General features: G+C 56.2%; 1 protein-coding gene across 1 annotated transcript in view; it reads right to left on the reverse strand.

Moving 5' to 3' along the window:
- The window catches only part of ZBTB46 (zinc finger and BTB domain containing 46), a 97,589-nt gene that overhangs the window by 51,049 nt on the left and 32,469 nt on the right, over positions 1-14,071 (reverse strand). The window contains 1 exon segment of the mRNA XM_021672488.2: positions 8,602-9,568. Within this exon segment, the coding sequence (XP_021528163.1) occupies positions 8,602-9,535 (934 nt within the window). The 5' untranslated portion in view covers positions 9,536-9,568.

Raw genomic sequence — 14,071 nt, forward strand, 5'->3', positions numbered from 1 at the left:
GTTCACGGCTCCAAACTGGAGCTGCCCCCGACGTCCATCAACAGGTGAAGGAATAAGCAAATTGTGTTAAAGCCAGAAGACGACGTGGCAGTGCTAAGAACGAGGCACTGACTTGTGCGAGAAGAATGAACCTCACGGACACGTTGAGGACTGCGGAGCTGGAGGTGGACTGGCGGTGGCAGGGGTCAGGGACAGGAGGAGGCCACACGGGGCTCCCTGTGGAGCTGGAGCTGTTCAGTTCCCTGGCTAAGATGGCTACACAAACCTACACAGGTGATAAAAACGCATAAACACACACATTTACACAAGTAAAAGTAGAGAAATCTAAATAAGGTCAGTGGACTTATCAGTGTCAACATCCTGGCTGTGGTGCTGACTGCAACACCAGTGGGAAAACTGCATAAAGGATCCGGTTCATATTGTGCTGCTGGAAGAGACTATCACAGACTAGGTAACTTATGAACGACAGAAAAGTGTTTCTCACAGTTCTGGAGGCTGGGAAGTCCAAAGTGCCGGCATCTGGCAAGGGCCCTCCTGCTGCGTGCTCACATGGTGGGAGGAGGAAGGGAAGGGAGGGCACGAGGGGCTCAACTTGCCAGGGATTTTTTTTTTTTGAGACAGAGTCTCACTCTGCCACTCAGGCAGCAGTGCAGTGATGCAATCTCGGCTCAATGCGAACTCTGCCTCCCGGGTTAAAGTGATTTTCCTGCCTCAGCAACCCGAGTAGCTGGGATTACAGGCGCCCGCCACCACACCTGGCTAATTTTTGTATTTTTAGTTGAGATGAGGTTTCACCATGTTGACCAGGCTGCTCTCAAACTCCTGTCCTCAAGTGATCCACCCACCTTGGCCTCCCAAAGTGCTGGGATTACAGGCGTGAGGCACGGCACCTGGCCAAGGTCGCCCTTTTATGACAGCAGCAACCCCACCTACAAGGCAGGAGCCCTCATAGCCTCATCACCTACGGCCCCGCTCTCAACACTACCACAATGGCAGTTAAATCTTAACATGAGTTTGGAGGGGAAAAACGTTCAACCATAGTAAAGGGTGTACAGGACTTCTCTGTATTATTTCTTGCAACTGCATTTGAATCTATGTATCTCAAAATTGAAAAAAAAAATAAAAGGCTGGGCCGGGCGCGGTGGCTCATGCCTGTAATCTCAGCACTTTGGGAGGCCGAGGCAGGCACATCATGAGGTCAAGAGATTGAGACCAGCCTGGTCAACATGGTGAAACCCCGTTTCTACTAAAAATACAAAAATTAGCTGGGCATGGTGGCACACGCTTGTAATCAATCCCAGCTACTCGGGGGGCTGAGGCAGGAGAATCCTTGAACCCAGGAGGTAGAGTTTGCAGTGAGCCAAGATCACGCCACTGCACTCCAGCCTGGTGACAGAGTGAGAGACTCTGTCTCAAAAAAAAAAAAAACAAGAAAAAGAAAAGGCTGATTATAAGACAGATGCAGTAGCGGCCAGGCAGCCGAGGGCACCAGGGAACCTTGGAGCAAAGGAAATGGTCTTTGTCTTGATGGCACAGGTGAGCACATTTGTGAAAACTCATCAAACTCACCACTAGAGCGGCTGAAATAAAAGACAGCACACAAAGCCCCAAGTCCTCATATGCTGTGGGTGAGAAGATGGGGCACCCACTCAGGAAACCGCTGGGCAGTTTCTGTAAGTCCAAACACAACCCTTCCCTGTGGCCCAGCCTCTCCACTCCTATGTATTTACTCAGGAGAAATGAAAATACAGGCCCACAGAACAGGCTTGCCAAAATGTTCCCAGAAACTTCACTCACAGTAGCAAAAACCAGCAACGGCCCAGGTGTCTGTGGACAGGACTGGATACAGCAAACGGCAGAATGTTCAGACTCTGCAGTACCACACCCCGACAGAAAAGGTAAGAACCACAGGCAGACACGGCGGCAAGGCTCAGCCCAAGCACACCGAGGCAGGAAAGGAGCTTCGCCCAAAGGCCAGCTGGAAGCCTGAGGAAGGTCCTGGGAGAATGCTCTATACCTTGGGAGAGTCTGGGTACATGCATTTAGCAAAACTTCTCAGGCTGGCACGGTGGCTTCCGCCTGTAATCCCAGCACTGGGAGGCCAAGGTGGGCAGATCACCTGAGGTCAGGAGTTCAAGACCAACCTGGCCAACATGGTGCCCCTGTCTCTACTAAAAATACAAAAATTAGCTGGGGGCAGTGGCACGCATCTGTAGTCCCAGCTACTCGGGAGGCTGAGGCAGGAGAATCCTTGAACCCAGGAGGTAGAGTTTGCAGTGAGCCAAGATCACGCCACTGCACTCCAGCCTGGGCAACAACAGTAAAACTCCACTCAAAAATAAATAGATAAACAACAAAACAAAAACAAAAAGCAGCCACGTTCCTGTGAAGGGTGTTCCTGTCTCCGTCCCAGTCACCAGCTGCTCTCCCTAACAGGCTGTATTATGGTCAGAACTGACTGCAGGTAATTCTGCTCATACCCAAAAGGAAAAACATCTAGAGAAGGCACAGCCGAGTTCTCCAGCTTCCCAGGACAGGACTGAACGGGGGTGGATGAAAACCGCCAAGCACAGTGCCTCTGAGCAGCTGTGGGACCGGCGTGTGGGGCCAGGCGCCCTTCCCGCCCACCACCAAACAAAGCACATGACCCCATCTGCAGTCGAAACCCTTCCACCCAAAAAGTACAAAGGCCATCCCAAGTGCAGATAATTTTCTTCAACAGACACAACCAGATCTGCCACGCTGCCGAAACGGGCCACAAAAGGCATTCAGGTGGCGAAACGCTGTTCAGGAGGCCACGTGGGGTGACCTCGGTTCTGTCGGGCGCCAGGAGGCCCGAGATGCCGCAGGCATTCTGGACAGGAGTCCCTGCATGGATGTAACCTCGGAGGCAACTCTCTGCCCTCACGTGGTCAGGACGGCTGAGAACGTGGGGGTTCCTCCTCCCCAACCTCCATGGAGAGAAGGAGAAAACACCAGAAGGGAACACAGCCACGGCCATAGCCCCCTCTACCCTGCTTGCCAGTTCCTGCTTCACCCCCAGCAAGGCGCTCCGGGGCTGTGAGGAGCCGCTGTCAGCACAAAGAAGAGAAACGCTGGTCCTCGCCAGAGACAGGCCGGCCTGGTCCAAGAAGCAGCTCGAAGACCCCCCAACCTGAGAGCTGGGCCCCTCACTCCCCACCCGGAGCAGACAGGAGGCTTACAGGCAGCACTGGGTACCCGAGAGGCTGTCACCCCCCACGTGGAGCTCCCACAGTTCTGATGTACGCTTAAAAGTTCCAGCACGTCCAGTTCCCGCCACATCAGGGTTCAAGTACACACTTTCTAAGACACGTGTGACTGCAACAGCACTTTTCAGGCGTGTGTGGGCGCATCTAATTGGGACACCCTGGCTGTTCCTTTACCATCTTCTCAAGTGGTAGCTACACATCCACTTTGTCAAGACCTCCCCAGTCACCTCCCAGGTCCTGACTGTGCTCCCTCCACAGATGAGAAGAGGCCCGGGCCTGGGGAGGCATGGGTCTGCCTGCCTGTCCCATAGCTACACAGGAATCTGCACATTTTAATGCAATTTCCCACAAGCTCTCACAGAAGTGAACTGCTGCGACTCAGAAATAAATTTCAAGGGATATTGTTTCTTAGAAGCTGCTAAGTTAGAATGCATTTGGCCTCCTACTTAGAAAATCACTCTTTAAACAAACAGGCCCTGGGGTCGCCAGGAGCTGGGACGACGCACAGAGGGGTTGGGGCATCCCCATCGAATGATCCGCAGTGACCACCTGACACGTGTCCTTAGAAAAGGGACTTTGTGGCCGGGCGCGGTGGCGCACACCTGCAATCCTAGCACTTTGGGAGGCTGAGGCAGGAGATCACCTTAGGTCAGGAGTTCAAGACCAGCCTGGCCAACATGGTAAAACCCCGTCTCTACCAAAAATACAAAAATTAGCCAGGCATGGTGATGGGTGCCTGTAATCCCAGCTACTTGGAGGTTTGAGGCAAGAGAATTGCTGGAACCTGGGAGGCAGAGGCAACAGTGAGCTGAGATCGCGCGAACGCGCTCCAGCCTGGGCGAAGCTCTGTCTCAAAAATAAAAAAAAAAGAAAAGAGCCTTTGCTTCTATAAATGTGATGAGAATTTAAAACCCTCTTCTCTACGATGTAATAAATCTTATGGAAATAAACTGACCTCCATGGGATCACGGTTTACTTCCAAACCCCAAGCTTCCAAATTCCGGCCCGAGGGCCTGGGCGGAGGATGGAGCTCAGGGAGCAGCGGCCGCCACGGCGTGGGCAGAACACCCTCTCGGAGCTCACAGCCTTGCGTCCTCGCCTTAGCAACTCAGAATCATCTAATGGGAAGAGTTTCGCAGTTGCCTTGGAAACCCCCGGGATTTAAGACGCTAACAAAAGTACACAGCCAAAATCACTTGTTGGATTCTAAAAACACCTTCTGCTTGACAACTGCATTTAAAGCATCCAGCCCACAGGCTCAGGGAGTGCACCACTCCGCAGTGCCCGGATCCACTCTCATCATATAAAGGCGTCCAGCACCGGCCCCTGCCAGTGACTCACACACACGCACTCGAGGCGTCCCCGGACCGGTGCAAGGGGTCCGCATGACGTCGGACCCTGCAGCACATCTGAAAACACCACAATACTACCCCCAGAGCCGTGCCACTTGCCAGGGACCAGTGCTTCTCAGGTTTTGTTGGAGCTAAGGGAAGATTATAAACAGTTACGAGCAGATGGAAAGGCCACTGCCCCTGGCCCGCTGCCTGTACACCCTCCACATGTACAGCAGCAGAGACAGAAACGATTTTCCCAGCCGGTAATGTCTGCAGACATTTTGGGTTGTACCAACGGGAAAGGCAGGTGCTCCTGGCATCTGTGGGTGGAGGCCAGGTGTGCTGCTGACACCCTGCAGTGCCCAGGATGGTCCACAGTGGAGCACAATTCAGCCCGAGGCTCAGAAACCCTGAGTTAAACCTGGGTTTTCTGTCTTGAGACAGGGTTTCAGTCTGCTGCCCAGGCCGGAGTGCAGCGGCATGATCACAGCTCAGTGCAGCCTCGACCTGCCAGCCTCAGGCAATCCTCCCACCTCAGCCTCCTGAATAGCCGGGACACCACAGCAGCCACCACACCCACATTTTTTGACAGAGCCTTGTCTTGTTGCCCAGGCTGGAGTGCAGTGGCGTGATCTCAGCCCACTGCAACCTCTGCCTCCCTAACTCAAGCAATTCTCCTGCCTCAGTCTCTGGAGTAGCTGGGACTACAGGCACCAGCTACCACGCTCGGCTAATTTTTGTTTTTTTTTTTTTTTTTTGAGACGGAGTTTTGCTCTTGTTGCCCAGGCAGGAGTGCAATGGCACGATCTCGGCTCACCGCAACCTCCACCTCCTGGGTTCAGGCAATTCTCCTGCCTCAGCCTCCTGAGTAGCTGGAATTACAGGTGCGAGCCACCATGCCCAGCTAATTTTTGTATTTTTAGTAGAGACGGGGTTTCACCATGTTGGCCAGGATGGTCTCAATCTCTTGACCTCATGATCTGCCCGCCTCAGCCTCCCAAAGCACTGGGATTACAGGTGTGAGCCACCACGCCTGGCCAATTTCTGTATTTTTAGTAAAGACAGTGAGTCACCACATTGGAAGTGATCCATGCACCTCCGCCTCCCAAAGTGCTGGGATTACAGGCATGAACCACCATGCCCAGCCACACCTGGCTGTGTGTTAGAGATGGGATTTCACCACTTTGCCCAGGATAGTCTCAAACTCCTGGCCTCAAGGGATCCATCCTCCTGCCTCGGCCTCCCAAAGTGCCTCCAAAAGGGATTCAGGAGTGAGCTACCACACTCCAACACCACCTTTTACTGAACGTCCAGGGCTTGGTCACAGCTTAGTGCAGGACACACAACAGCTCTAACAAAAGCTACGTTGTGTCAACGCAGAAAAGCGTTTACCTGCAGGTGGGGTAGAGGCAAGGGAAAGGTCCTGCGTCACGGATACAGTTTCCCTTTGGGATGATGGAAAAGTTCTGATTGCAAACAACTTCACGTGCCACAGGAGGACAGACCACAGATAACGACCGTGGACCCATCATGGTCCTGTAAATGAGAACGAAGCTGGGAAATTCCTGTCACCCGGTGACATCAGAGCCATTGTGACGTCCTAAGCACAACATAGAAAAGTAAGTTGCATGTAGGCTCCACGCAGTGTTCGTAAGTCTCCAGCAGGGCACAGTCGCGTCCTCAGCCTTCACGCTCACTCACCACTCGCTCACCCAGAGCAGCTCCAGAACGCCGAGCTCCATTCACTGCAGGTGCTCTACCCCATTTCTACCACACCTTTTCTGTAGACACACAGTCACTTCCCATGGCGTCACAGCTGCCTCCAGCAGGTTCGCTGCACTGGGGGTTCATGCCGGGCCTGTAACCGGCGTGCTTCCCAAACGTCTGTGCCGAGTGCGCCACGATCCTGATCACGGAGCAACAGGATCACCTGACGATGCATTTCTTAGAACCTTTCCCTGTCATCAAGCAACACAGGACTGTACTTCACGCCGGTGAAATGTACATTTAAAATGTTACAACGGTAAGGTTTATGTTATGTATATTCTACCCCAACGATAAAAGCTAATGTATTGGGCTGCGTTCACTCCCGGCTCTCAGAGATCTCTCAGAGATGGACAGGAACCAGGGTCACAAGAGACCACACCCACCCTGCCCAGGAAGCCCTCCAGCCAGGGGAGCAGGCAGCCTCTCCCAGCCACGCCACCCACACACACACTTGGCACCTGTAACATTTTTCAGGGCTCTCGACCCTGCGGTTTGCTGCTTTTCGTCCTCTGTCCACCCACGCACCCCCACATTGATTTCTTGGCTTCATCCTGGAGGAGCTACCCATAGGCAGCACCTGCTAGGGAGCCTCCATTCCTTCGTTTTTTATTAAGAAACAGGGTCTGGCTCTGTCGTCCAGGCTGGAGGGCAGCAGCAGGATCACAGCTCACTGCAGCCTGGACCTCCTGGGCTCAAGCCATCCTCCTGCCTCCGCCTCCCAAGCAGCTGGAACTAGAGGCGCAAGCCCCACACACCTAACTCCAAATCGCCTTCCTCGACTTGGGCTGCAGCCTGGGGAAAAGGGCAGACGCCAGATCCCCACAGTTATTATTAATATTACGTGTTCAGCACCAGGAACAGTGGCCAGTATTCAGCGAACATTTAATTTATTATTGCAAGTCTGGAAGACACACAGGAGACAGCCATTCCAGTGGTGACGTCCAGCTGCAACAAAGCTAAACTCAGAGCCCCTTTGCAGTAAGTAACAGGCAGGGCCCAAGGCAAGACCCTACATCACGCGGTGCAAGAAAAACACATCAGCCGGGCCCGGCGGCTCACACCTGTCATCCCAGCACTTCAGGAGGCTGAGGCGGGAGAGTCACCTGAGGTCAGGAGCTCGAGAGCAGCCTGGCCAACATGGTGAAACCCCGTCTCTACGAAAATTCCAAAAATTAGCCAGACGTGGTGTCACATGCCTGTAATCCCAGCTACTCACGAGGCTGAGGCAGGAGAATCACTTGAACCTGGGAGGCAGAGGTTGCAGTGAGCAATACTGCACACCAGCTTGGGTGAGAGAAAGAGACTCTGTCTCAAAAAGAAAAAAGGCCGGGCATGCTGGCTCACACCTGTAATGCCAGCACTTTGGGAGGCCACGGCTGGTGGATCACAAGGTCAGGAGATCGAGACCACTATGGCCAACATGGTAAAACCCTGTCTCTTCTAAAGTATAAAAAATCAGCCGGGCATGGTGGTAGGCACCTGTAATTCCAGCTACTTGGGAGGCTGAGGCAGGAGAATCACTTGAACCGGGGAGGTGGAGGTTGCAGTGTGCCGAGATTGCGCCATTGCACTCCAGCTTGGGGGACAGGGTGAGATTTGTCTCAAAAAAGAAAAAAGAAAAGAAACAAACACCATCTGTTGGTTTAGACAGGCAGAGCCCACACTTGTCAGCAAATACAAGCCCCCTTCCCGTGAAAGGCTGCTTCACAGCTGTAACCCCTCAGATCCCCGGTCAAGGCGCGCCAAGGTGCCAAGGACAGAGTGCACTCACACGACGTGTCTGTTCAACACTCACTGCAACAACAGCGACCAAAGGCCAAAGTCCCCGGATGAGAAGCCTGGGCTGAAGGCCACCCTAATAAGTGGCTAGCTGCTACCCCCACTGGGGCTCACGGGAGGGTCCCACAGGCCAGGGAAGTGGACCCTGCAGGCCACGCCCTCACCAGGGCTGAAGGGGCCCCTCCAGGAGTCACCCCACTCACGCCCCTTTGGCTTCGGAGGGGCCCAGCCCAGGCAACCCCCGTGTGGGTGACGCCAGCGCCATGCCAACGGGGACAGATATGCAGGGTCTCTGGGGGCCCTGGTGCTGCCCTGGCCTTTGAGATGCACTGGCTGCATTCCTTGCAGTCACAACCACTTCCTGTAAAACAAAGTGACCCCAGGAAGCCACCGGTGTGAGCCTGGACATGCGTCACCCGTTCCCACAGCACACTGCCACGAGGCCTGGACACCCCAGGGCCGCTGAGCCCCGGAACGAACAAAAGGCTTACTTGAGTCTCGGCTGCCAAGCGGCCACCCTGACGTCGCCAGGAAGGACGGCACTGGGGAGCTGACCCGGCTGTCGTCCTCCACCTGCTGCGTGATGTGCCGGACAGTCTCTTTGTTCTTCCGATTCTTCCTGCGGCCTGTGGGCTGCCAGCCGTCGCCAGCGCTCTGCTCCGAGAAGTTCTGCGCCATGCCGTCCTTGGCAGAAGGCAGCTCGCTCCCTCCATACTGAGGCGGGGAGATCTGCTCTTCCTTGATGCGCAGAGGCCCGTAGCCCACGTCTCCGGGCCACAGGGACTGCGAGGAAACGTCGTCGGGGCCGTCGGCCTTGGGCTCCTGGTCCTCTTTCCCGTAGCTGCTCCCTCCGTCGTGACAGCTGGCGATGGCCGAGTCTCCCGAAGAATTGGCAGGACTCGTTCGCCGTGCCAGCCACGGGGAGATGCTCCTGCCGGCCATCACGGCCGAGATGAGCGCTTCCGTGCTGCTGCCGGACGAGGCGCCAATGTCGAACTCCGCGAGCTCGTCCGACGCGTCGGACTTGATGCTGATGTCCAGCGCGGCCTTGATGAAGTCGTGGCACGCTTGCACGATGTCTGTCATCTGCAGGAAGCTGGCGGCGGACATCACCTCGATGACGTTCCTGCTGGTAAGTGCCAGGTGCGCCGAGTACATGAAGTCGATGATGGCCTTGAAGCCCTGGGCCGTGACGATGTCTAGGTGTGTGACCGTGGCCTGCTCTGACGTCTTCTGCACCTGGCAGTAGAGCGTCTTGAAGTAGCGGCTGCTGCCCAGCAGGACGTTCTTGTGCGCCTTGAAGACCTTGCCCTCCACGACCACGCAGACGTCACACAGGACGCCGTGCTGCCTCTGCTCGTTGAGCTCCCGCAGCAGGTGCCGGTAGTGGGACGCGATTTCCATATCTTCCTTCCGGTCGTTCATTTGGAAGCTCTGGTGTCGCCTCGTCTACAGACTCTGTGGAGGGAAGAACAAGAGTTACCCAGGCTGAGCAAGGCGGAGGCGCGAGGCAGCGCGGGGGACGCTGGGCGGGGCGCGGGCGTGCGGCGGGAGGGCTGTGGCTCCGCCTGAAGCAGGGCAGCAGACGCCAGAGGGCACCGGCGCGACCAGAGTGGGACGTCTCCGTGAGTTTCCGCTCACGGCTAATGGGGATCTGAACAGAATCCTACACGCGGCAACTCGCATATCCCAGCAGCGATGGAAACACCAGTCACAGCTGAAGCAGCTCTCACCCGAACCGAGAACTCAGTTAAACGATCCACGCTGTGGCCATCCCTCACGCTTAAAGAAACGTTCTTTAGAAAAAAGAATAAAGCTTCCTACACAAAAAAAACCCACAGGCCAATAAGGATTTAAAGCATCCATAGCCTTAGTCCTGAAAATTTCCAAAACTCTGAGTTCAAACCAGCTCAAGGCTCCTGGAGGAGGGGGATTTCCTGGCTTAGGGCTGGTCCCTGCCCAGCACCGGGACAGGGCCGGAGGGAGCTCGGGCCCTGAGGCTGCCGGCGCCCGGTCATCTGAGACATGCCGAAGACAGCCCTGCCTCGCCGAGTCGAGGAACACACGGCATCATTTCTGAATCTGGTGCCCCCGCCCCGCCCCGGCATCGCTCCCGTCTCTCCTTAGACTCAAGGATCTTGCCCTAACTAGAGGACATCGCCCGGATGGCCTACACAACAGAAACGTGTTCCCAAGTCCAGAATCAGGATGCCGGCCAAGCCAGGGGCGTCTGTTCCAGCCTGTGCCGCGGCCTGTGTACGCAAGCTCTGCTGTCTTGATGCGGCTTCTCCTGGTGCTCACGTGTCCCAGTGTCACCCTTTCGCAAGGACGACGGTCGCCTGGGAGTCGGGGCCACCCCCACAGTGACCCTGTTTCCAAGTGAGGCCACATCTAGCCCCTAGGGGGCCAGAACTTCCACGGACGAACTGTTGGGACACATTCACCCACAGTCCTCCCTGGGAAAGGAGCAGCTTTGTGTCACACTTCTGCGCTCCGACTTGTTACGACACCTTTCCTTAGTCGTGACAAAACTTTTTTCATGACAGAGTCTCGCTCTGTCGCCCAGGCTGGAGTGTAGTGGCGCGATCTCGGCTCACTACAACCTCCGCTTCCCGGGTTCAAGCAATTCTCCTGCCTCTGCCTCCCAAGTAGCTGGGACTACAGGCGCCCGCCACCACGCCCGGATACTTTTTTGTATTTTAGTAGAGACGGGCTTCACCATGTTGCCCAGGCTGGTCTCCAGCTCCTGACCTCAGGTGATCCACCTGCCTCGGCCTCCCAAAGCGCTGGGATTACAGGTGTGAGCCACCGTGCCTGGCCTAAAATGTCGGGGGAAAAGTAATTATTCCCTCGCATTTCACAGGCGGGAAAACGAAGGAGAAAAGAGAGGCTTCTGTCTCTCCCTGCCTCTGCCTTCAGGGTCCCGGGCCATCCCCGACTTAGATGGTGTGGGGTCTCCAGCCCCCCACAGCAGGTGTTGCCTGGCAGATGTGCTGCAGAAGACCCAGCCTGGCCTCCCCTTCACTCCCTTCCCGCTGAGCACAAGGGCTGTGACAGCCGAGACCACTGACCATTACAGGCCAGGCCTCAAGCCCCCGTGATGCCAAGACCAGGCCCCCACCTGACTCGAGGTGCTGGCTCAACACCGGGGCCATGGCAGAGAACAGAGGCCCCATCCTGCCCTACCCTGGCCTCAGACATGAGGGCGGGAGGCAAACGCAGTTTCTCCCACGTCAGCACCACTGTGTGTGTACCAGCAGCGGAACCTGCCCAACAAGGGGCTACTGAAAAGGAAGAGGAATCACGTTCAGAGCAGGTGCAGGGAGGGTCACATGTGAGGCCATGGAGCAGGTGCGGGGAGGGTCACGCGCTGAGGCCGGGGAGCGGGCGCGGGGAGGGTCACGCGCTGAGGCCGGGGAGCGGGCGCGGGGAGGGTCACGCGCTGAGGCCGGGGAGCGGGCGCGGGGAGGGTCACGCGCTGAGGCCGGGGAGCGGGCGCGGGGAGGGCCACGCGTGAGGCCGGGGAGCGGGCGCGGGGAGGGTCACGCGCTGAGGCCGGGGAGCGGGCGCGGGGAGGGTCACGCGCGAGGCCGGGGAGCGGGCGCGGGGAGGGTCACGTGCTGAGGCCGGGGAGCGGGCGCGGGGAGGGTCACGTGCTGAGGCCGGGGAGCGGGCGCGGGGAGGGTCATGCTGAGGCCGTGGAGCAGGTGCGGGGAGGGTCACGTGTGAGGCCGTGGAGCAGGTGCGGGGAGGGTCACGTGCTGAGGCCAGGGAGCAGGTGCGGGGAGGGTCACGTGTGAGGCCGGGGAGCAGGTGCGGGGAGAGTCACGAGTGAGGCCGTGGAGCAGGTGCGGGGAGGGTCACGAGTGAGGCCGTGGAGCAGGTGCGGGGAGGGTCACGAGTGAGGCCGTGGAGCAGGTGCGGGGAGGGTCACGAGTGAGGCCGTGGAGCAGGTGCAGGGAGGGTCACGTGCTGAGACCACCCGTTGGCTCTCGACCGAAGGGCCTTGGGGCCTGAGGAGTGTGGGTATGACCCAGGGGTTTGGGGAGAGCGAGGCAGCAGGTGTTACACCAGGTACAGCTTGACCAAGATGAACTAGGCATCGGGGAAGGGGCGAGAACACACGTCAAACGCAGGAAAACCACCACTCAGTCCCCAAGCTGGGGAGGTCCACAATGGACACTTGGCTTCGGGCCGTGTGATGGGACGTGTCAAAAGCTCCAGATACCCTGTATTCAGGCCAGGAAGCCGAACGATCATATTTGATTTCCTACATGAATAAAACATCTCTTTATGCCTCAGGAAAACAGAGCCTTTAAGAATTAGGAATGATGAAAAGAAAAAAAATGTCAGAGATTTTACAGAAGCAGTGACTGTCTACAACAGTTCACACGTCTACGTAACTTCAACTCGAAAGTTCCGAAATAAGTTATCCAATCAGGGCAGCTTAAAATCAGTTATGTACTCAGAGATTTTATAGTTTAAAAAACAAGGCCGGGCGCGGTGGCTCAAGCCTGTAATCCCAGCACTTTGGGAGGCCGAGGCGGGTGGATCAGGAGGTCAAGAGATCGAGACCATCCTGGTCAACATGGTGAAACCCCATCTCTACTAATACAAAAAATTAGCTGGGCATGGTGGCGCGTGCCTGTAATCCCAGCTACTCAGGAGGCTGAGGCAGGAGAATTGCCTGAACCCAGGAGGCGGAGGTTGCGGTGAGCCGAGATCGCGCCATTGCACTCCAGCCTGCCTGGGTAACAAGAGCGAAACTCCGTCTCAAAAAAAAAAGAAAGAAAAAGAAAAAGAAAAAAAAAGACAAAAGTAATCTTTGCAGTGGCACGATCTCGGCTCACGGCATTCTCCAACTCCTGGGCTCAAGCAATCCTCCTGCCTCAGCTACCTGAGTAGCTGGGACCACAGGCACACCCCCCAGTGCCTGGCTAACTTTTTCATTTTTTGTAGAGACAGGAGTCTTGCTTTGTTGCCCAGGCTGGTCTCAAACTCAGACTCAAGCGATCCTCCCACCTTGGCCTCCCAAAGCACTGGAATGACAGGTGTGAACCACCACACCCAGACAAAAAAGATAATCTTCAAGAGAGATCAGTCTGCTATGGAAATATTAAGAATACACACAATCTCTCTAAGCGCCAGGGAGGTTCTAGGAGAATACTTGAATTTACATTTCAAATCTGATAATCTCTCATCGTCGGAAATCCGCTCCTGAGCCATGTCAACCCCACTGCAGAAGAGCAGCTGCAACCCCAAAACAGAAGCACCCCGGGGCCACGCAGGCCCTACTGCTCAGCGCGCAACAAGCAAGCAGCAGACTGGAGCTCACAACCTGTATTCTTTGTGGGAAGCGCCCCCAGGTGCGCGGGATGCTGTGGAGTTAGTTCCACGCTCTGCCCTGGAGGGGTATACCATCTAATGGACACACCTGGCCACAAGACATGCCTCTATTCACAGGACACACCTGTGGGCGGACAGGTGCATTCGTGGGACACACAGCTGTTTGCTGGACACACCTGTGGACACCGCACAGGCTCACGGGCACTTGGTGCACCTCAGGTCCCCCTGTGGCACCCACCCCGTGCGTGAGGGGCCCTTTCAGAGAGGAGCTCCCGACCCACGCTGGGGCACAGATGCCAAGTCTGCACAGGGTGGGTGCTGCAGGCCGCAGGGACCAAGGGGCAGGGGGACCTGCGGCTGCACTGACAGCACCCGAGACCCTCAGAGGGATGCCGCCTCTGCTGTCTCCTCTGAACGCCGCCTCCTAGCATCTACTTACAGCTCATGAATCTCGGCCCTTCCATTTCACACAGAATCGCTTATGAAACAGACATCAGCATAACTACTCTGGTGACCATAACAACCTGAAGCCATGCTCCAAAGTCACAAGCCGCTTTCCCGTGCAGGTGCTGGCGCACAAACCCATGCATGGCTCTGCCCCCACCGCGGATAACC

Source organism: Aotus nancymaae, unplaced genomic scaffold, assembly GCF_030222135.1.
Source record: "Aotus nancymaae isolate 86718 unplaced genomic scaffold, 86718_ANA_hifiasm-v0.15.2.pri h1tg000029l, whole genome shotgun sequence".
Classification (NCBI taxonomy): Eukaryota; Metazoa; Chordata; class Mammalia; order Primates; family Aotidae; genus Aotus; species Aotus nancymaae.